Source organism: Brassica rapa, chromosome A05 (genome assembly GCF_000309985.2).
Source record: "Brassica rapa cultivar Chiifu-401-42 chromosome A05, CAAS_Brap_v3.01, whole genome shotgun sequence".
Classification (NCBI taxonomy): domain Eukaryota; kingdom Viridiplantae; phylum Streptophyta; class Magnoliopsida; order Brassicales; family Brassicaceae; genus Brassica; species Brassica rapa.
In genome coordinates, this window is record NC_024799.2 from 10,724,304 (window position 1) to 10,738,589 (window position 14,286).

Consider the following 14,286-nt stretch of genomic DNA (forward strand, 5'->3'; position numbering starts at 1 on the left):
TAATAGTTTACCCTCTCTAACATAACGATGTCGTTTAATAGAATAACGGACATATAAACAGAGGAAATACGCTTGTCCACTGGAAGAATAACAAAAAAAGGAAAATGCCTTTGTCTCTGCTCTCTCCTCTTCCTCTGCTCCACTCATTCTCTCCTACAAAATCCTCCGCCTCTAGAATCAGAGCCACGCCGTCTAGACTCCGCTTGTCCGTCGTCAAAGCGACGTCGGAGAAGGGGAGCAGCGGGAATGTTCCCGAGGACGATCCATCTTTCAACCCATTTGGCTTCGTCACAGACAATCCGTCTAGCCGGAGCGCAATTCAGTTGCCGGAGTCTCCGGCTGAAGACGGTAACGTCGGTCAGATGCTTTACGTGAGTTCGCAAACCTATCGAAAGTTGAATACTTTGAGACGAGAGTTTGCTTTTAAACTCTCTATGTGTTGGTTATGTTTTAGAGGACAGAAGATAAGGGAAGAGAGTTTGGTTCCACAATCAAATCAGGGAAGCTTAGATGGTTTGTGAGAGAAACTGGTAAGCTAGATTTTGTGTGTTGTCTTCTTTGTTTCGAGAAGAGTTTGATGATCATCCTTGTTTGTTTCCGACAGGATCAAAGGAGAGCCGTAGAGGAACAGTTGTGTTTCTTCATGGGGCTCCAACTCAGTCTTTTAGTTACCGTACTGTCATGTCTGAGGTGCTACTACATTCAAATCTTTACTTCTTTAAAATATTATGAATCCTTGTCTCAATCTCTTTGTGTGTTTCCAATAGATGTCAGAATTTGGGTTTCATTGCTATGCACCTGATTGGATAGGATTCGGATTCAGTGACAAACCTCAGCCAGGATATGGTTTTAATTACACAGGTGTTTGTTTATATTTACCATTCATAATCAAGAAGACATGGTTCATTGTTTTCTAATAAGTTTAGAAATCTTTGTCAGAGAAAGAGTACCATGAGGCCTTTGATAAACTGCTGGACACGCTGGAGATCAAGTCTCCTTTCTTTCTCGTTGTTCAGGTTAGGATGTGTGTGCTGATCTCATTTCTGGATAATGTGGTTAACTTGTAACTTATGCTTGCATTTGTTGTGCTCTCTCTCAAGGGATTTCTTGTAGGGTCTTATGGTTTAACATGGGCACTGAAGAATCCAAGCAAGATTGAGAAAATCGCCATCCTTAATACTCCGTTGACGGTTTCATCCCCAGTTCCTGGATTGTTTAAGCAGCTGAGGTAGCTCTTTGTGTCAGCCTTGTGCTACATATGATTGATTGCCTCTCACAGTCATACTCTGATGCAGGATTCCCCTCTTTGGTGAATTCACGTGCCAAAATGCTATCTTGGCCGAGCGGTTCATTGAAGGAGGTAGCCCGTATGTATCTCATTATCTTTTCTGTGGATTGTATTCTCTTACTTTTGCTTTAAAATGCGTGTGCTTCAACTGGTCTTTGCCTTTGTTATCTGTGTTGATAGATACGTCTTGAAGAATGAGAAAGCTGATGTGTATCGTCTACCATATTTGTCAAGCGGAGGGCCTGGCTTTGGTAGCCTCTCCAAACCACATTACTCTCGTTTCTTATGATTATTTCATCTAAGAGACATCTCACTGTGAGTTTCTGATGTACTAGCACTTCTCGAGACTGCTAAAAAGATCAACTTCGGAGACACCTTGGGTCAGATTGCAAATGGGTTTTCATCGGGCAGCTGGGACAAGCCAACGCTTCTGGCTTGGGGAATAGCTGATAAGTACCTCTCTCAGTCTATAGCAGAGGAGTTTGAGAAACAGAACCCTCAAAATGTCAAGCTTCGACTCATTGAAGGTGCTGGCCATTTGCCTCAGGAAGACTGGTATGTTTGTTGATACACTGCTCTTCTTCACTTTGATTTCTACAAAATATTCCTAAATTTTTGAAACTTTTTGTCTACAGGCCAGAGAAAGTAGTTGCTGCCCTTCGATCATTTTTCTAACTTCCAAAGTTGAACAAGGTAATGGACAACGCCTTAGTGCACCTAATATAACTAGTACTAGTAGTAGTAGTAGTACATCGTCGCAAACATGGAAGCAACAAGTAATATAAGATCCTTACAAAAAAAAATAAACATCTTCGAGTCAGTCAATGGCTTCTTAACTTCTCCTTCCCTTCGGCTTCTTGTTACCAGCTTTCTCTTCAGGTTTCTTCTTAATCGCAGCCTTCGTACCACGGCCTCTGGGTTTCACAACTTCCTCTTCAGCGTCACTTTCATCTTCTTCACCATCAGCATCATCGTCCTCATCCTCACTATCTTTTGTTTTTCTTTTCAGTGCAGGCTTCTTACCACGACCTTTAGGTTTTTGATTCTTCGGTTTAGCACTATCATCTTCTTTCTCCAATTCTTCTTCTTCATCGTCTTCTTTTGATTTTGCACCACCCCTTTTAGCCGGTTTAGCCTTGGCTGCTTTCTCCGCATCTTTCCCAGAGAGTTTCTGCAGCTCTGGGACATAAGCTGTTGTCTACAGAAGAAAAACAACCCAAACACAAACGTTTCTTCAGTTCACCACATGAATCAAACACCCAACAGTGGCCTAACAATGTATTAGATACACTTACCCTTCCACCAGCAGTGATGAAATCAATCTTCTTCCCTGCAATAACCAAAACAGACATCATCACCAATCACATACTCTTACATCAAAAAATCATTGTCATGACATTTAAGCCAACTATTATGTGGATTATCAACTAAAGTTGGAGGTTTTGAAAGATCAAAACATTATAATGAACTGGGCTCAGACCATCAACAAAAGCTTTTCCTGGCTTCTCTTCCCTAGCATGAAAAATCCAGTTACTAGGAAACTGACTACTCTCTGCATCAACTTCCACAGCTTTTTCTATCACCTGCAAAAAAACCCCAGTTTGTCTCTTCATCAAACTATGCATAGGTGGATGAAAAAGCTTACCATTAACATTCCCAGGTTTTTTCCCCCACCGAAAATGAAATAACCATTCAACAGGAAACTCTTTGCTATCAGCATTGACTTGAACCGCATGTAGAATAACCTACAAATTTGTTTTTCTTTCTGTTTTCTCTCTAAGTCCCAAATGTACAATGCATAATATGCAAGTTAACAGATCGTTCTGTTATGCCCATGTTTTGTAGGTAATGGTGTTAAGAGTATTACCTCTTTGATGGATGTGTGCAAGGCTTCACATTGCTCTTTGGAGAGGCTAGAAGCAGTCTGCAATGGGTGGATTCTTGCCTGCGAAAGAGAAAGACAAGCAGCATTAACACTCTACAACATGTAAATCAAATCGTAAAATGTACAAAAAAAGTGAATACTTTGTGAATCAAATGAGTGGTTGCATAGATGATTCATTTGATCTGTAGTTTATTTTAATAGCTTAAAGCTCAGCTTACTTGGTACAGAACTTCATCGGCAATCCAGTTCCCAATACCTGAAATGAAACCCTGCAAAAGAAGAGGAAAACCCTCAATCACACAGAAGATCATTTCAAGTTTATTGCAGGCTTAGTTATGTCAGTATCCAAATTCAATGTTATTTGTGATAATAGTAAGGACACGAAAGATCTGAAAGATGCATAGAAGCCAAGAGGAAAGTGAGAAAGAAAAATGAAACAAACTCCAAACCTGATCAAGTAGGAGAGGTTTGATGGTTATTTTCTTTTTAGCTAAGCTTTTGGCAAATTCATCAACTGTCATAGGCTCCAACAATGCATCAGGACCAAGCTCTGATATTGGACGCACAGAAACGGGCTGCAATAGCACAAACATCCCAACCACAAAATCAAGCTTAGTAAAGAAAGCAAGCAAGATAAGAGTTAATACATTTTCCAAAAGCCGAACTTTGGCAAATCTCCTCTTGTCAGTAAATGAAAGCTCTAAACCATCATCAAGCTGTAAACATCAAAATGAAGCAAGTAGTGAACACATCTTCGAGTCAGTAATCAATTAAAAAAACAAAAGACTTTTTTCAAAATTTCTTCAAACCTCAACAAAGAACTTAGAGTACTTAGAAGGCCACTCCTCTGAATCCTTAACAGCAGACCTATACAAACAATGCATATACACAACATCAATCTTTAATCCATAGGAACTAAACAATGTATAACCCATTCACCTTTTATATTTAGTAACAGCAACGCCTTTGATGTAGATAGCACCAGCCATACCTGAACAAACCCCAAAACCAATAAAGGTCGAGACTTTTAACTATGAACAGTGCTCCATTTTGGTGAATTTACCGAATTGGAAAGAAGGGAAGGGCGGAGAATCCAACTCGAGCCAGAGGTTTTTGCCCTTCCTACGAGCACAGACGATGGTTTTCCCGAGGACTGACTTCTGGAAATCGGAGGGCGAGATTCCATCGATCACTTTGTTGTCGTCGGCGATGAGGACTCGCTTGATCTTCTTCCCGACACAGTTATCCGCTATCGCTCTCCTCGCCGCCTCTACCTCCGGCAGCTCTGGCATCGTTCGCAATTTAGGGTTTTGGTCTTGGCGCGCTTTTGGTTCCGATTAGTCTTTGCTCTCTTCCTCGTTTAATATAAGCAACTTATTATTTGTTACTTTTTTTTACTAATCTAAGGCTAATTCTCAAATTGATTTTTTTTTTTTGTCAAGATGAGTTATGGAATTTTTTTTGATTTTTGGTTACTCTTAAATGTGTTGTTAGGCTCGAAACTACTTTTTAAATAGTTTATTGTATAATAGTCTTTGAGAAAAAGACTAGCATAGCACCAAACCAAGTTTATGTTCTCAAAGTAGCACTCAAGGTTCAAAGTCACAAAAATATGTTTCATTAAAGAGGTAAATATACACTTATATCCCTTGGGTTAATTAATCCAAACCTTAGGGTTTAGAGTTAAGGGGTGGGGTTTTGGAATTAGGGTTTAAAATTTTATAAAAAAAAATATTAAAATAAAAAATAAAAATTTTAAAAATAGTTTTAAAAAGTATTTTTAAATTACAAAAAGAAAATTTGAAAAACAAAATAAAAAAAAAAAGATTTCGAAAAAAAAAATTATAAAAATTTCGAATCTGAAAACATATAATCTGAAACTATAAAAAAAAAATCTTTTTTTCATTTTTTTAATTTTTATTTTATTTATTTTTATTTATTTTTGTTTGTTTATTTAATTTTAAACCAAGGGTATTAGAGATATTTTACCCTTTAATGAATGTCATTTTTGTGACTTTCTTCTTCTAGTGCTATTTTTGAGACATAAACTTCAAAAGGTGCTATTATTGACAATTGCCCATAGTCTTTCGTTTTAAAAAAAAAACTTTAGTGTATTTAAAACATATTTATTTATCAAAAAACGAACAAAGATTTTTAAGAAATTCAGGAATAAATCAAGTTAGATGATACATAAACTGATATTTCTTCCAATATAAATAGAATCTCAACTACAAAAAAAAAGTCCATTGTACCAAAAGTGACAATCTCATGCAGTTTTATTAATAGGAACAGAGTAACCTAGATACGTAAAAACTAAGTTGGTACGAAGAAAAACTTTTTCTCTCTCTATCTCTAAAAACCTCTCTACCCTAAAAAACCAAATCTATTCGTCTTCCTCCGGTGACTGGCGACTCTCCTTGTCGTCGGTCACCCCTTTTTAGTTTTTTGTCTTGGTTACCTCCTCTTACCCCTTCTTCTCCTCATTAACCCGTCCGACATGTTGACTGTTTCTGGATCTCCTCCGGTGGTTCTCCGGCGGTTTTAAAAGGGGTTTCGCGGGTGTCTGTGGCCCTCTGGAGCAGTGACGAGGTCTCGGTTACTGGTTGTGTTGAAGGGTTCCGTGAGCTTGCTCTCTTGGGTGAAGGCGATGTTGGGATTGTTAAATCCCGTGTCCAACTCTATATTCTCCGATTAGTACGATATTGTCCACTTTGGGCCTTAGAGGTTAGCCCACATGGTTTTACTTTTGGTTTTTATCCCAAAAGGCCGCGTACTATTAGAGTTAGACATCTCTTTATATATTAGACACTCCTTGTCTAATTCTCCAATGTGGGACTTAGTTTGTTATCTCACATTCTCCCCTTCAAACTAAGGATTACATTCATCTCGTGTCCCACAACTGATCTCCAGGATCTTCTGACTCGATATCTGCTACACATCTCTCATTCCTAACTCATAGGATACCCATTCATCACTCATTCATCATTCAAAGGGTATTTCGGTCTTTCTTACAGATTTCTCGTCAACCGCTCTGATACCAATTGTTGGGATTGTTAAATCCCGTGTCCAACTCTATATTCTCCGATTAGTACGATATTGTCCACTTTGGGCCTTAGAGGTTAGCCCACATGGTTTTACTTTTGGTTTTTATCCCAAAAGACCTCGTACTATTAGAGTTAGACATCTCTTTATATATTAGACATTCCTTGTCTAATTCTCCAATGTGGGACTTAGTTTGTTATCTCACAGGCGATAGATCTGGGCCAGATCTAGTTTTTCTGAGGCGTCGATGGCAGTCTGGTGCGTCGCTGCCTCCTTCATGTCTTCGATTAGCTTCGTGCTCCTTCATCTCCGTCGGTTTATCTCACGGGTAAGTTCAGAGCTTCTCTTCTCTGTGAGAAAGTGGTGTGGAGGAAACCACTGAGAACCTCTGTTTAAGATTGTGGGGTTAGCTTATCACGGTGGTTATCCGTGGATGTGTTGTTTCTTGTTGCTGCTTGTTGGTTCTTTGGGGCTTCGGGGACTGGCCCTGTTTCAGACCCTTCGTTGCGGTTACTCTACAGCATCCTCAGTCGCTTGCCGTGTTTGTTTGGAGCTTCTGCTCCCGTTCTTCAAGCCTGGGAATGAAGCTTTGGGTGGGTGTTGCTGCCTCTTTGACGGTTGAAATGCATTATCTCCTCCGAGGAAGTGGCCGGAGTCGGGAGATAAACCTCCGCCTACCTCCTCAAGAGCCCTTGTTCTTCATCGAGTGTCTTTCATCTGTTAGTTTGGACTCACAGCTTCTCCTTCGCAAAGTCTCTGGTTTGGCTGGATCTGGTCTCATTGTTAGTGTAATAGCCGGGGCCGGCTCGTCAATCCGCCTCCGTCTGTTGCCGTCAAAGTATCCCCGGGATTGCTCCGTTTCCATCCATACCCAAGACCAGTCTTCTCATTTGCAGTTTACAGTGAATTAGTTGCTTCTTGGTCTACCTATGGCCAATAGTTAATCTTATGATCTCCTAGTTTAGCTTTAGTCTGTTTCTTATGATTTAGACTAAACCTATTTTGTATCGAAGGGGCTTTTTTATCTTTTTTTGGGGTCTCTTTGATAGAACTTTGCTTAATTGCAGCTTTAGGTTCATGCTTGCTTGTACCTCTTTGCCATTTCTTATTGAAATGAATTCACATTTTGTCAAAAAAAAATTAATAGGAACACAATCTCATGGAAATATCATAAGTTGTAGAGTCTGTTTCATGCAGTTTTATTAGTAATGTTGAAAATATCAACGACATTAGTTCACTAAATAGCGCAACGAAAATACTGAAAAAAATAGATAACAGTTCATGGATGATATTAGTTTGGATCGAGTGGAAGCTTCCCGTTCAACCAGACTTCGACCTTTTTCAGTACGTTCACAGTGATTTCACGACCAAGCCTGCACAATGACATAACCTAATTACACAAAGTGTTCAAACAAAAATGGTAGAACAAAGCAAAGTAAAATCGTTAATGTATGTTTATACATTCGGAATTGTACAAACGAAACTTCTCCAAATCCATCATCTATAAGGGAGACAGCAGTTTCTTTTGCAAAGTATAAAGGAATACTCGGTTCGACTGCAACACAAAACAATCACAAAGAGTTATTATTATTATTATATATATCTCATGATCCTTGTCTATCTATTGCGAAAAACAAATATATAAATTAACATTATACACATACGATTTCCACGTATAAGTAGGATTGACTGCCATGAAGAACGAATTGCAGCCCCAAAATCATAATCTATCCTGTTGGTAGGTATTCTCCTGGGTGAAGTCAACATGTTATATCTAACTTTAGTTATAATAACTAATTAAATATTAACATGAGTACTAGAAGAGTATATACACACCAAGAGTTTATCCCTATTACAAGTCGCATATTCATCGTATGATCTCCAACGGCGTTCCACTTTGCAAAGTTCAGAGCTACTTGTGCACCTTGGCCGACACCTCCTACTCCTTTTATGACTAAAAGAAAAAGCGCCTAATGATTAATATGCTTGATAATATATAATGTAGCAATGTTAGGTGTAAATAGATCTCTCTATATTATATACCATTTTCTGGTTCTGTCGATAAAATGTTAGCAACACGTACAGCGGCAGAATCTAACTCATCCCGACAATCTTGCGCGTAGTATCGGTAATCATACCCACGTTGCACCCTGATTCAACAAAGAGGGTCTTGCCAACTATTTAAATTGTTTAACCTCACAAATATTGGGGTTTTTTGTATAAAAAATGAAAAATGTATTTTTTGAAGTTTTAGAGCAAGGAAAGATAAATATAACACAAGTGATCTTACAGGAATTTGTGGGCACTCCACCTCCAGGTGAAAATACATCAACACGTGTACCAGAATCCAGACAAATCCATTTGATCTATGCATAAAATATTTTTTGTACAATGTTATTAAAACAACCATGCTTTAATTGGTTTATTATTAGCATTCTATGTTCACTGATACTTACATTTCGAAGATTTAGACTTCTTACAATCTGAAGTGATCTGAAAACAGAACAGATACACAATGAAAAAGCACAATTTGAGTACAAATATATATGTTTCTTCACAAAAAAAAAGTACAAATAAGTTAAGATAGACACAGTGGAGTTTGAATGGTTAATACATAAAACAGATAAATTAGATTAGAAGAAATTTCTTTGATCCTTAAAGACAAAGGAATATATGCAACGATATGAGACAAGGAACGTGATATATAGTGTTACTTATAGCTATTTTCATGCACATCATGCAGCCAAACTATAGTGACTCTATGCTCTCCTTGCGGCTCCAAAACATATCCATCTTCAGTTCCAATTGAATTACTACTACTACCTGCGAAGATTTTAGCAACAGAAATGTTAATACCAAACAAAATGTTTTAGAGTAATATATATTCCACATTTTAATAAAAATGACAAAAAGCAACATTCACAGTAACATTTCGAGATAAACGTATGATACAAGGTATAGAGCCGCCAAAGAAAATTGAGAAGATTTGTTTATGGTCATCTAATGTAGACTTTACAATGTTATATAACAAGAGAATCGTAGACCTCATGGCCTAAATAACATATACAGAGTGCGTATAGAAGAAAAACCAAACCAGATGCCATGTGTTTTATCAGAATAACTTATATAGTCTGCATGTGTACTTATTCCATTCTAAGGTGACGTGAAACAGAAGAAAATTGAAGGGAGAGAATTATGCGAAACAAAATGATAAACTTCACAACTTGATATCATTCTTTTGTAATAGATATAACAGCAGAACAAGAAACAAACAAACAAAACATGCAAAAATGAAGAGAAAATGCATACTAGAAGCCGCCATGTTATGATGATCGACTAACTTTTATTTTAATAAACTCAGGATTGTAAGTTTATCTTTTGAGAGAAGTTTTAAAAAGTCAGTGATATAGATGGTGATTATGTGAGGAGAACTTAATGTGTATATATACACCAGAAGTGGCAAAAAGATAATGTCAGACTGTGAGAGAGAAGGCTTTTCTGTCTATATAAATCAAAATGTGAATTGTTAGTTGGCCACTAATTAATGTAAGAAATCGTTTTTAAAGAATGGAAGGAATTACAATAGTATGTTTTTCATCGATCGTGCATACCTAAGGACTAAAAATAAATTCTTTCTAGGTCTACAAAATAAATAATGTAAAGTATATATGCTATTTATTTGTATTTACTATTACTATCAAAATGGGACTTATGAGCTAGACTTTCATGTAGTAGACCTAACGCTTGATCTAAAAACCAATAAAACAGTTCATTTTCTAATAGCTATATTTCATGGCATGCCCACCTATATGTACATTTCAAATATTATATCTTAGTAGTTTTGTTTGGTTGATCCAATTAATAATTAAAAAAATAGTATGTACACTATACACATTTAGAAAATCACAACAGCTATCTAAATTCAGTTTAGCATTTTTATATTTTCGTCAGCAGTATATATTATCGATCTGTATCAACAATTAGTATTATATGTATGGATTATGCGTACTCATATCATATACTAAGAAGTGAGTCGTTTCCAATGACAAGGTGAGTCAGGAATTGGTCAAAAATCAAAGTATACACATTTGGCAAATTACTAACCGATATTAATCCTATAATTAGTATAAAATTAAATCGAAGAACCACAAAAGAAATGAAAATGTTGACTCATGGTTACAACTACAAGGAAATGATTAAATTTCAAATGACTAAGTGAGTCATGAGTGGTTCAGACTCAAATAAATTGTTCATTTGAAGAAATAAGTAAGTAAAACGTCCAATATTTCCAGTTTAGTTTTTGCTATTTTTTAGAAAAGTCACACAACTGCCTTAATGTTTCTGGAGAAAAGCTATGAGCTTAGGGCATCTCCAACCACTAACTCTATTTTAGTGTCAAAACCACACTATTTTAGTGTAATTTCAACACTAAAATCAAAGTCATCTCCAACCATAACACTAAATTTCACACTAAAACTATTTTATAATATTATATGTATTAAGTTTTTTATTTATTATTTATTTAATTGAATGTTTTAGTAATAAAATAAGTGAATAGTGTTTTAATGAGATGAATAGTGTTTTAGTGTGGTGAATAGTATCACACCAAATTTGGTGTCAAATTTTAGTGTTACACTAAAATAGTGTGATTTTTGCAGTTCCATTGGAGAGGATTTAGTGTAAAAATCACATTAAAATAGTGTTTTGCAGTCCCATTGAAGATGGCCTTAGATGTAAAGGAGATCAGCAAAAATAATAAAGTTGTGTGCTATACATAAAATATCACAAAGAAAGCAAAAAAATTGTCATCATTAGCTCAGTTTTTTCTTCTTTTTTTTTTTTTGCTAAAATCATTAGCTCAGTTCCTTGTTACAACTCTGCGTTACTTTGTCCATGCTTAAATTCTCAATATTGCTCATGCCGCCAACTATCAGAGACACAAATGTTATGTTTAGAAATTAGAATGAATCAATAGACTCCGGATTCAGATGAAAATGAAAAAATGGATCGTTGCATAAACAAACAAACAAAAATATTAATGGAAAGGAACTTGATTAAAGCCAGTACAGAACCTGGTTCCGTAGGTACTGGATTTGATGTTGTATCAAATCTGTTAAACGAGTTGAATAATTACTCTGTCTCGTTGGAAGATTTTAATCTGGTTGCGGTTTCGGGTAAGGATAATGGAAAAGTGGAGAATTGGCTGGAAGTGAGGAGGATCCCAGAAAGAAAGTCCATGTCGAGCATCTTGAGAATCTTGGCTCTAAACTGAGTGAAGAGAATTCTCAGGCAGAAGAGTCATCTGAGGATTTAAGGAGAAATTGGGAGAAAGTTTCAGGTGTGCGTATGAAAAAGGAACCTCTTAATGCGGACCTAGATGGTTCAGTTGTGCCATCTGTAACATCAGACTCCATCAGTGATAATTTGGTGTCCCCTTCCCAATTTCATATCTTAGCTGATTTGGATGACAATGAAAATGGAGTTGAAGAGTTAGAGGAAGGAGAATTACTTCCAGACACGGAACAAGTTCCAAAAGAGAAAGTAGCAAACCATGCTCCTAAAGTACCAAAAGGAGTTGCGAATAAAGCTATGAAGCATGGGGCGAAATCTACTTTCAAAACAGTTATTAGAACCAAGGATCTCAAGTTTGTAAAGGCGACTACGTCCAAGAAAGTTTTCTCACGGAAACTATGACATCTTTTTTTTGCTTGGAATCTGCGTGGATTCAATCAAACACGCAAACACGAGGTTCTACGTGATTGGGTAAGAAAGAAAAAACCGCATTTTGGTATATTGTTGGAAACTAGAGTCCAACAAGAGAAGTATGAGGGGTTTTGTCAGGTATCTTTGCCAGGATGAAAATCTTTTACGAATTATGACTATCACCCGTTGGGGAGAATTTGGTTTTGTTGGTATAAGGCATTCGAGGTCACAATACTGCATCACTCCGATCAGATTATTTCGTGTGCTGTTACAGTTTTGGAAACGCAACAGATTTTCATGGTCTCTTCTGTGTATGCATACAACATTGAGATAGACATGCGACATCTTTGGAATGACATAAGGGCAACAAAAACGCTTACGGTCACCTGGCTGTTCCTTGGGTCATGTTAGGAGATTTTAATGAGATCCTATCTACATCGAAGTACTCTCGTTACATGGATTACACCATTAATCAAGTTGGTATGAGGCATTTCTAGGAGGTGGTTTCTGATTGCAATCTCATGGACATAGTCTCTTCTTGGGCTTTGTTTACTTGGTGGAACAATCAGCCTATTGATCCAGTGGGTAAGAAGCTTGATAGTATTCTCATCAATCCTGAATGGCTCAACACTTTTCCCAATGCTTTTGTCAATTTTGAGGCAGGTGGGATATCAGACCACTCGAGAAGCCTGGTACGCTTGTCACAGTCCTCTACTCCTGCTCGTAAGCCATTCAGATTTTTCAACTATCTGGTGGATCATCCGCAATTCCACCCCACTGTCTCGTGTATCTGGAATGAAAACTCCTCTCTCTACCATTCCAGGTTTGCGCTCCACCGGTTTCATAAGCAACTAAAGCATCTTACATTTAAGCTTCGACTCACTATGGTGACCTACCTCAAAGGACTAAAGCCGCCTATGAAGAACTATACCGCTGTCAGAATATAGTTCTCCTAGATCCTGTTCAAGCGAACATTGAAGCTGCAGCTCTGGCTTTAGACCGATGGCATCATCTTGCAATTATAGAAGAAAAATTCTTCCAACAGAAATCTTGCATTCGATGGCTCATTGCAGGTGATCAGAACACTACGTTTTATCATCGGTTTGCAGCAGGGAGAGCCGCTCGAAATGCCATCCACATTCTGATCTCAGCTACTGGAGATGTCCTTATAGACCCCACAGATATTAAGAAGGAAGCTGTATCTCATTTTCAGAAATTCTTGCAAATGCAACCACATGATGGAAATGATTACTATACGGATGAGTTGCAAGACCTGTTGACCTACAGATGCACTGATGAAGCGGCCTCAGCTTTAATCAAACATGTTGAGGGGCCTGGGATACTAGCAGCGTTGAAAGCACTTCCAAATGATAAGGTGTCGGGCCCAGATGGATACACCAAGGAGTTTTACATAGGAGCTTGGTCTGTTATTGGTTGGGATTTCATTATTGCTGTCCAGTCTTTCTTCATGTTTGGATTCATGTCCCGTGGAGTTAGTTTTACCATTCTAACTCTGATCCCGAAGGTTGTTCCTGCAAACACAATGAAGGACTTCAGACCTATCGCATGCTGCAACATCCTTTATAAGGTGATCTCTAAAATTCTAGCTAAAAGACTCAAAATTTTATTACCTGAGGCAATTGAACCTAGCCAAAGTGCCTTCATCAAAGGACGGCTTCTGCTCGAAAACATCTTGTTAGGCTCTGAACTAGTAAATGGCTACCATAAGAATGCTCTGTCCTCTCGCTGTTCCATCAAGTTTAACATTTCCAAGGCTTTTGACACAGTCAAGTGGTCTTTTATTGTCAATATCCTCAAGGGAATGGCTCTACCAGATATCTTCGTTCATTGGATTTATCTCTGCATCTCTACAGCCAGTTTCTCGGTCGATGTAAATGGGGATCTAGAAGGGTTCTTCACCAGTGCTAGGGGCATCAGACATGAATGTTCTCTTTCCCCTTGCTTATATGTCATTCTCAACAATGTGTTAACAAAGCTATTGAATCAAGCAGCAGTGGATATAAAGTTAGGATACCACTCTCGCTGTCAAGAAGAGAAGTTAACTCATTTGAGCTTTGCTGCTGACATCCTTGTCTTGACAGATGGAACCTCTACCTCTCTCTTCGGAGTTATCGATGTATTCAAGGATTTTGCTTTAATGTCAGGGCTGCACATTAATCCTACTAAGTCCACGCTTTTCTCCACTGGCGGGGAGGCGAATCAACTTGTACAAGCTGTGCATGGAGTGGGGATTCAGAGTGGTACGCTCCCCATTCGCTACCTTGGGCTGTCATTAACCACTAAAGCTCTCACCAGACTTGATTATGAACCTTTGATAAACAGGATCCGGAACCAGCTGCTTCTCTGG

The 14,286-nt window shown here is 37.8% G+C and overlaps 3 protein-coding genes across 4 annotated transcripts; 1 reads left to right on the top strand and 2 right to left on the bottom strand.

The window, feature by feature from the left end:
* Positions 1-71: 71 nt before the first annotated feature.
* On the top strand, positions 72-3,399 carry LOC103868501 (cis-3-alkyl-4-alkyloxetan-2-one decarboxylase). Its single transcript, XM_009146591.3, has 11 exons — positions 72-371; positions 455-530; positions 605-690; positions 768-861; positions 940-1,016; positions 1,101-1,228; positions 1,296-1,367; positions 1,469-1,539; positions 1,624-1,843; positions 1,924-1,981; positions 3,134-3,399. The coding sequence occupies exons 1-10, from the start codon at positions 105-107 to the stop codon at positions 1,961-1,963; spliced, it is 1,131 nt and encodes a 376-aa protein (XP_009144839.1). The 5' UTR covers positions 72-104; the 3' UTR covers positions 1,964-1,981; positions 3,134-3,399.
* LOC103868500 (formamidopyrimidine-DNA glycosylase) lies at positions 1,933-4,793 on the bottom strand. 2 transcript variants are annotated; one of them, XM_009146590.3, is made up of 10 exons: positions 4,237-4,793; positions 4,113-4,164; positions 3,983-4,040; positions 3,821-3,889; positions 3,623-3,748; positions 3,392-3,442; positions 3,156-3,233; positions 2,934-3,033; positions 2,584-2,618; positions 1,933-2,486 (listed from the first exon to the last, which is right to left on the bottom strand). In XM_009146590.3, exons 1-10 carry the CDS (start codon positions 4,463-4,465, stop codon positions 2,121-2,123), a joined length of 1,164 nt encoding a protein of 387 aa, XP_009144838.1. In that variant the 5' UTR covers positions 4,466-4,793; the 3' UTR covers positions 1,933-2,120. The 2 variants fall into 2 exon arrangements, with proteins under 2 accessions (XP_009144838.1, XP_009144837.1); XM_009146589.3 differs by lacking the exon at positions 2,934-3,033 and adding an exon at positions 2,769-2,871 and having other exon boundaries at positions 4,237-4,785.
* A 2,713-nt stretch (positions 4,794-7,506) lies between these two features.
* On the bottom strand, positions 7,507-8,576 carry LOC117134331. Its single transcript, XM_033292604.1, has 6 exons — positions 8,557-8,576; positions 8,299-8,365; positions 8,052-8,185; positions 7,880-7,965; positions 7,695-7,770; positions 7,507-7,588 (listed from the first exon to the last, which is right to left on the bottom strand). The coding sequence occupies exons 1-6, from the start codon at positions 8,574-8,576 to the stop codon at positions 7,507-7,509; spliced, it is 465 nt and encodes a 154-aa protein (XP_033148495.1).
* Between the last annotated feature and the right edge of the window lie 5,710 nt (positions 8,577-14,286).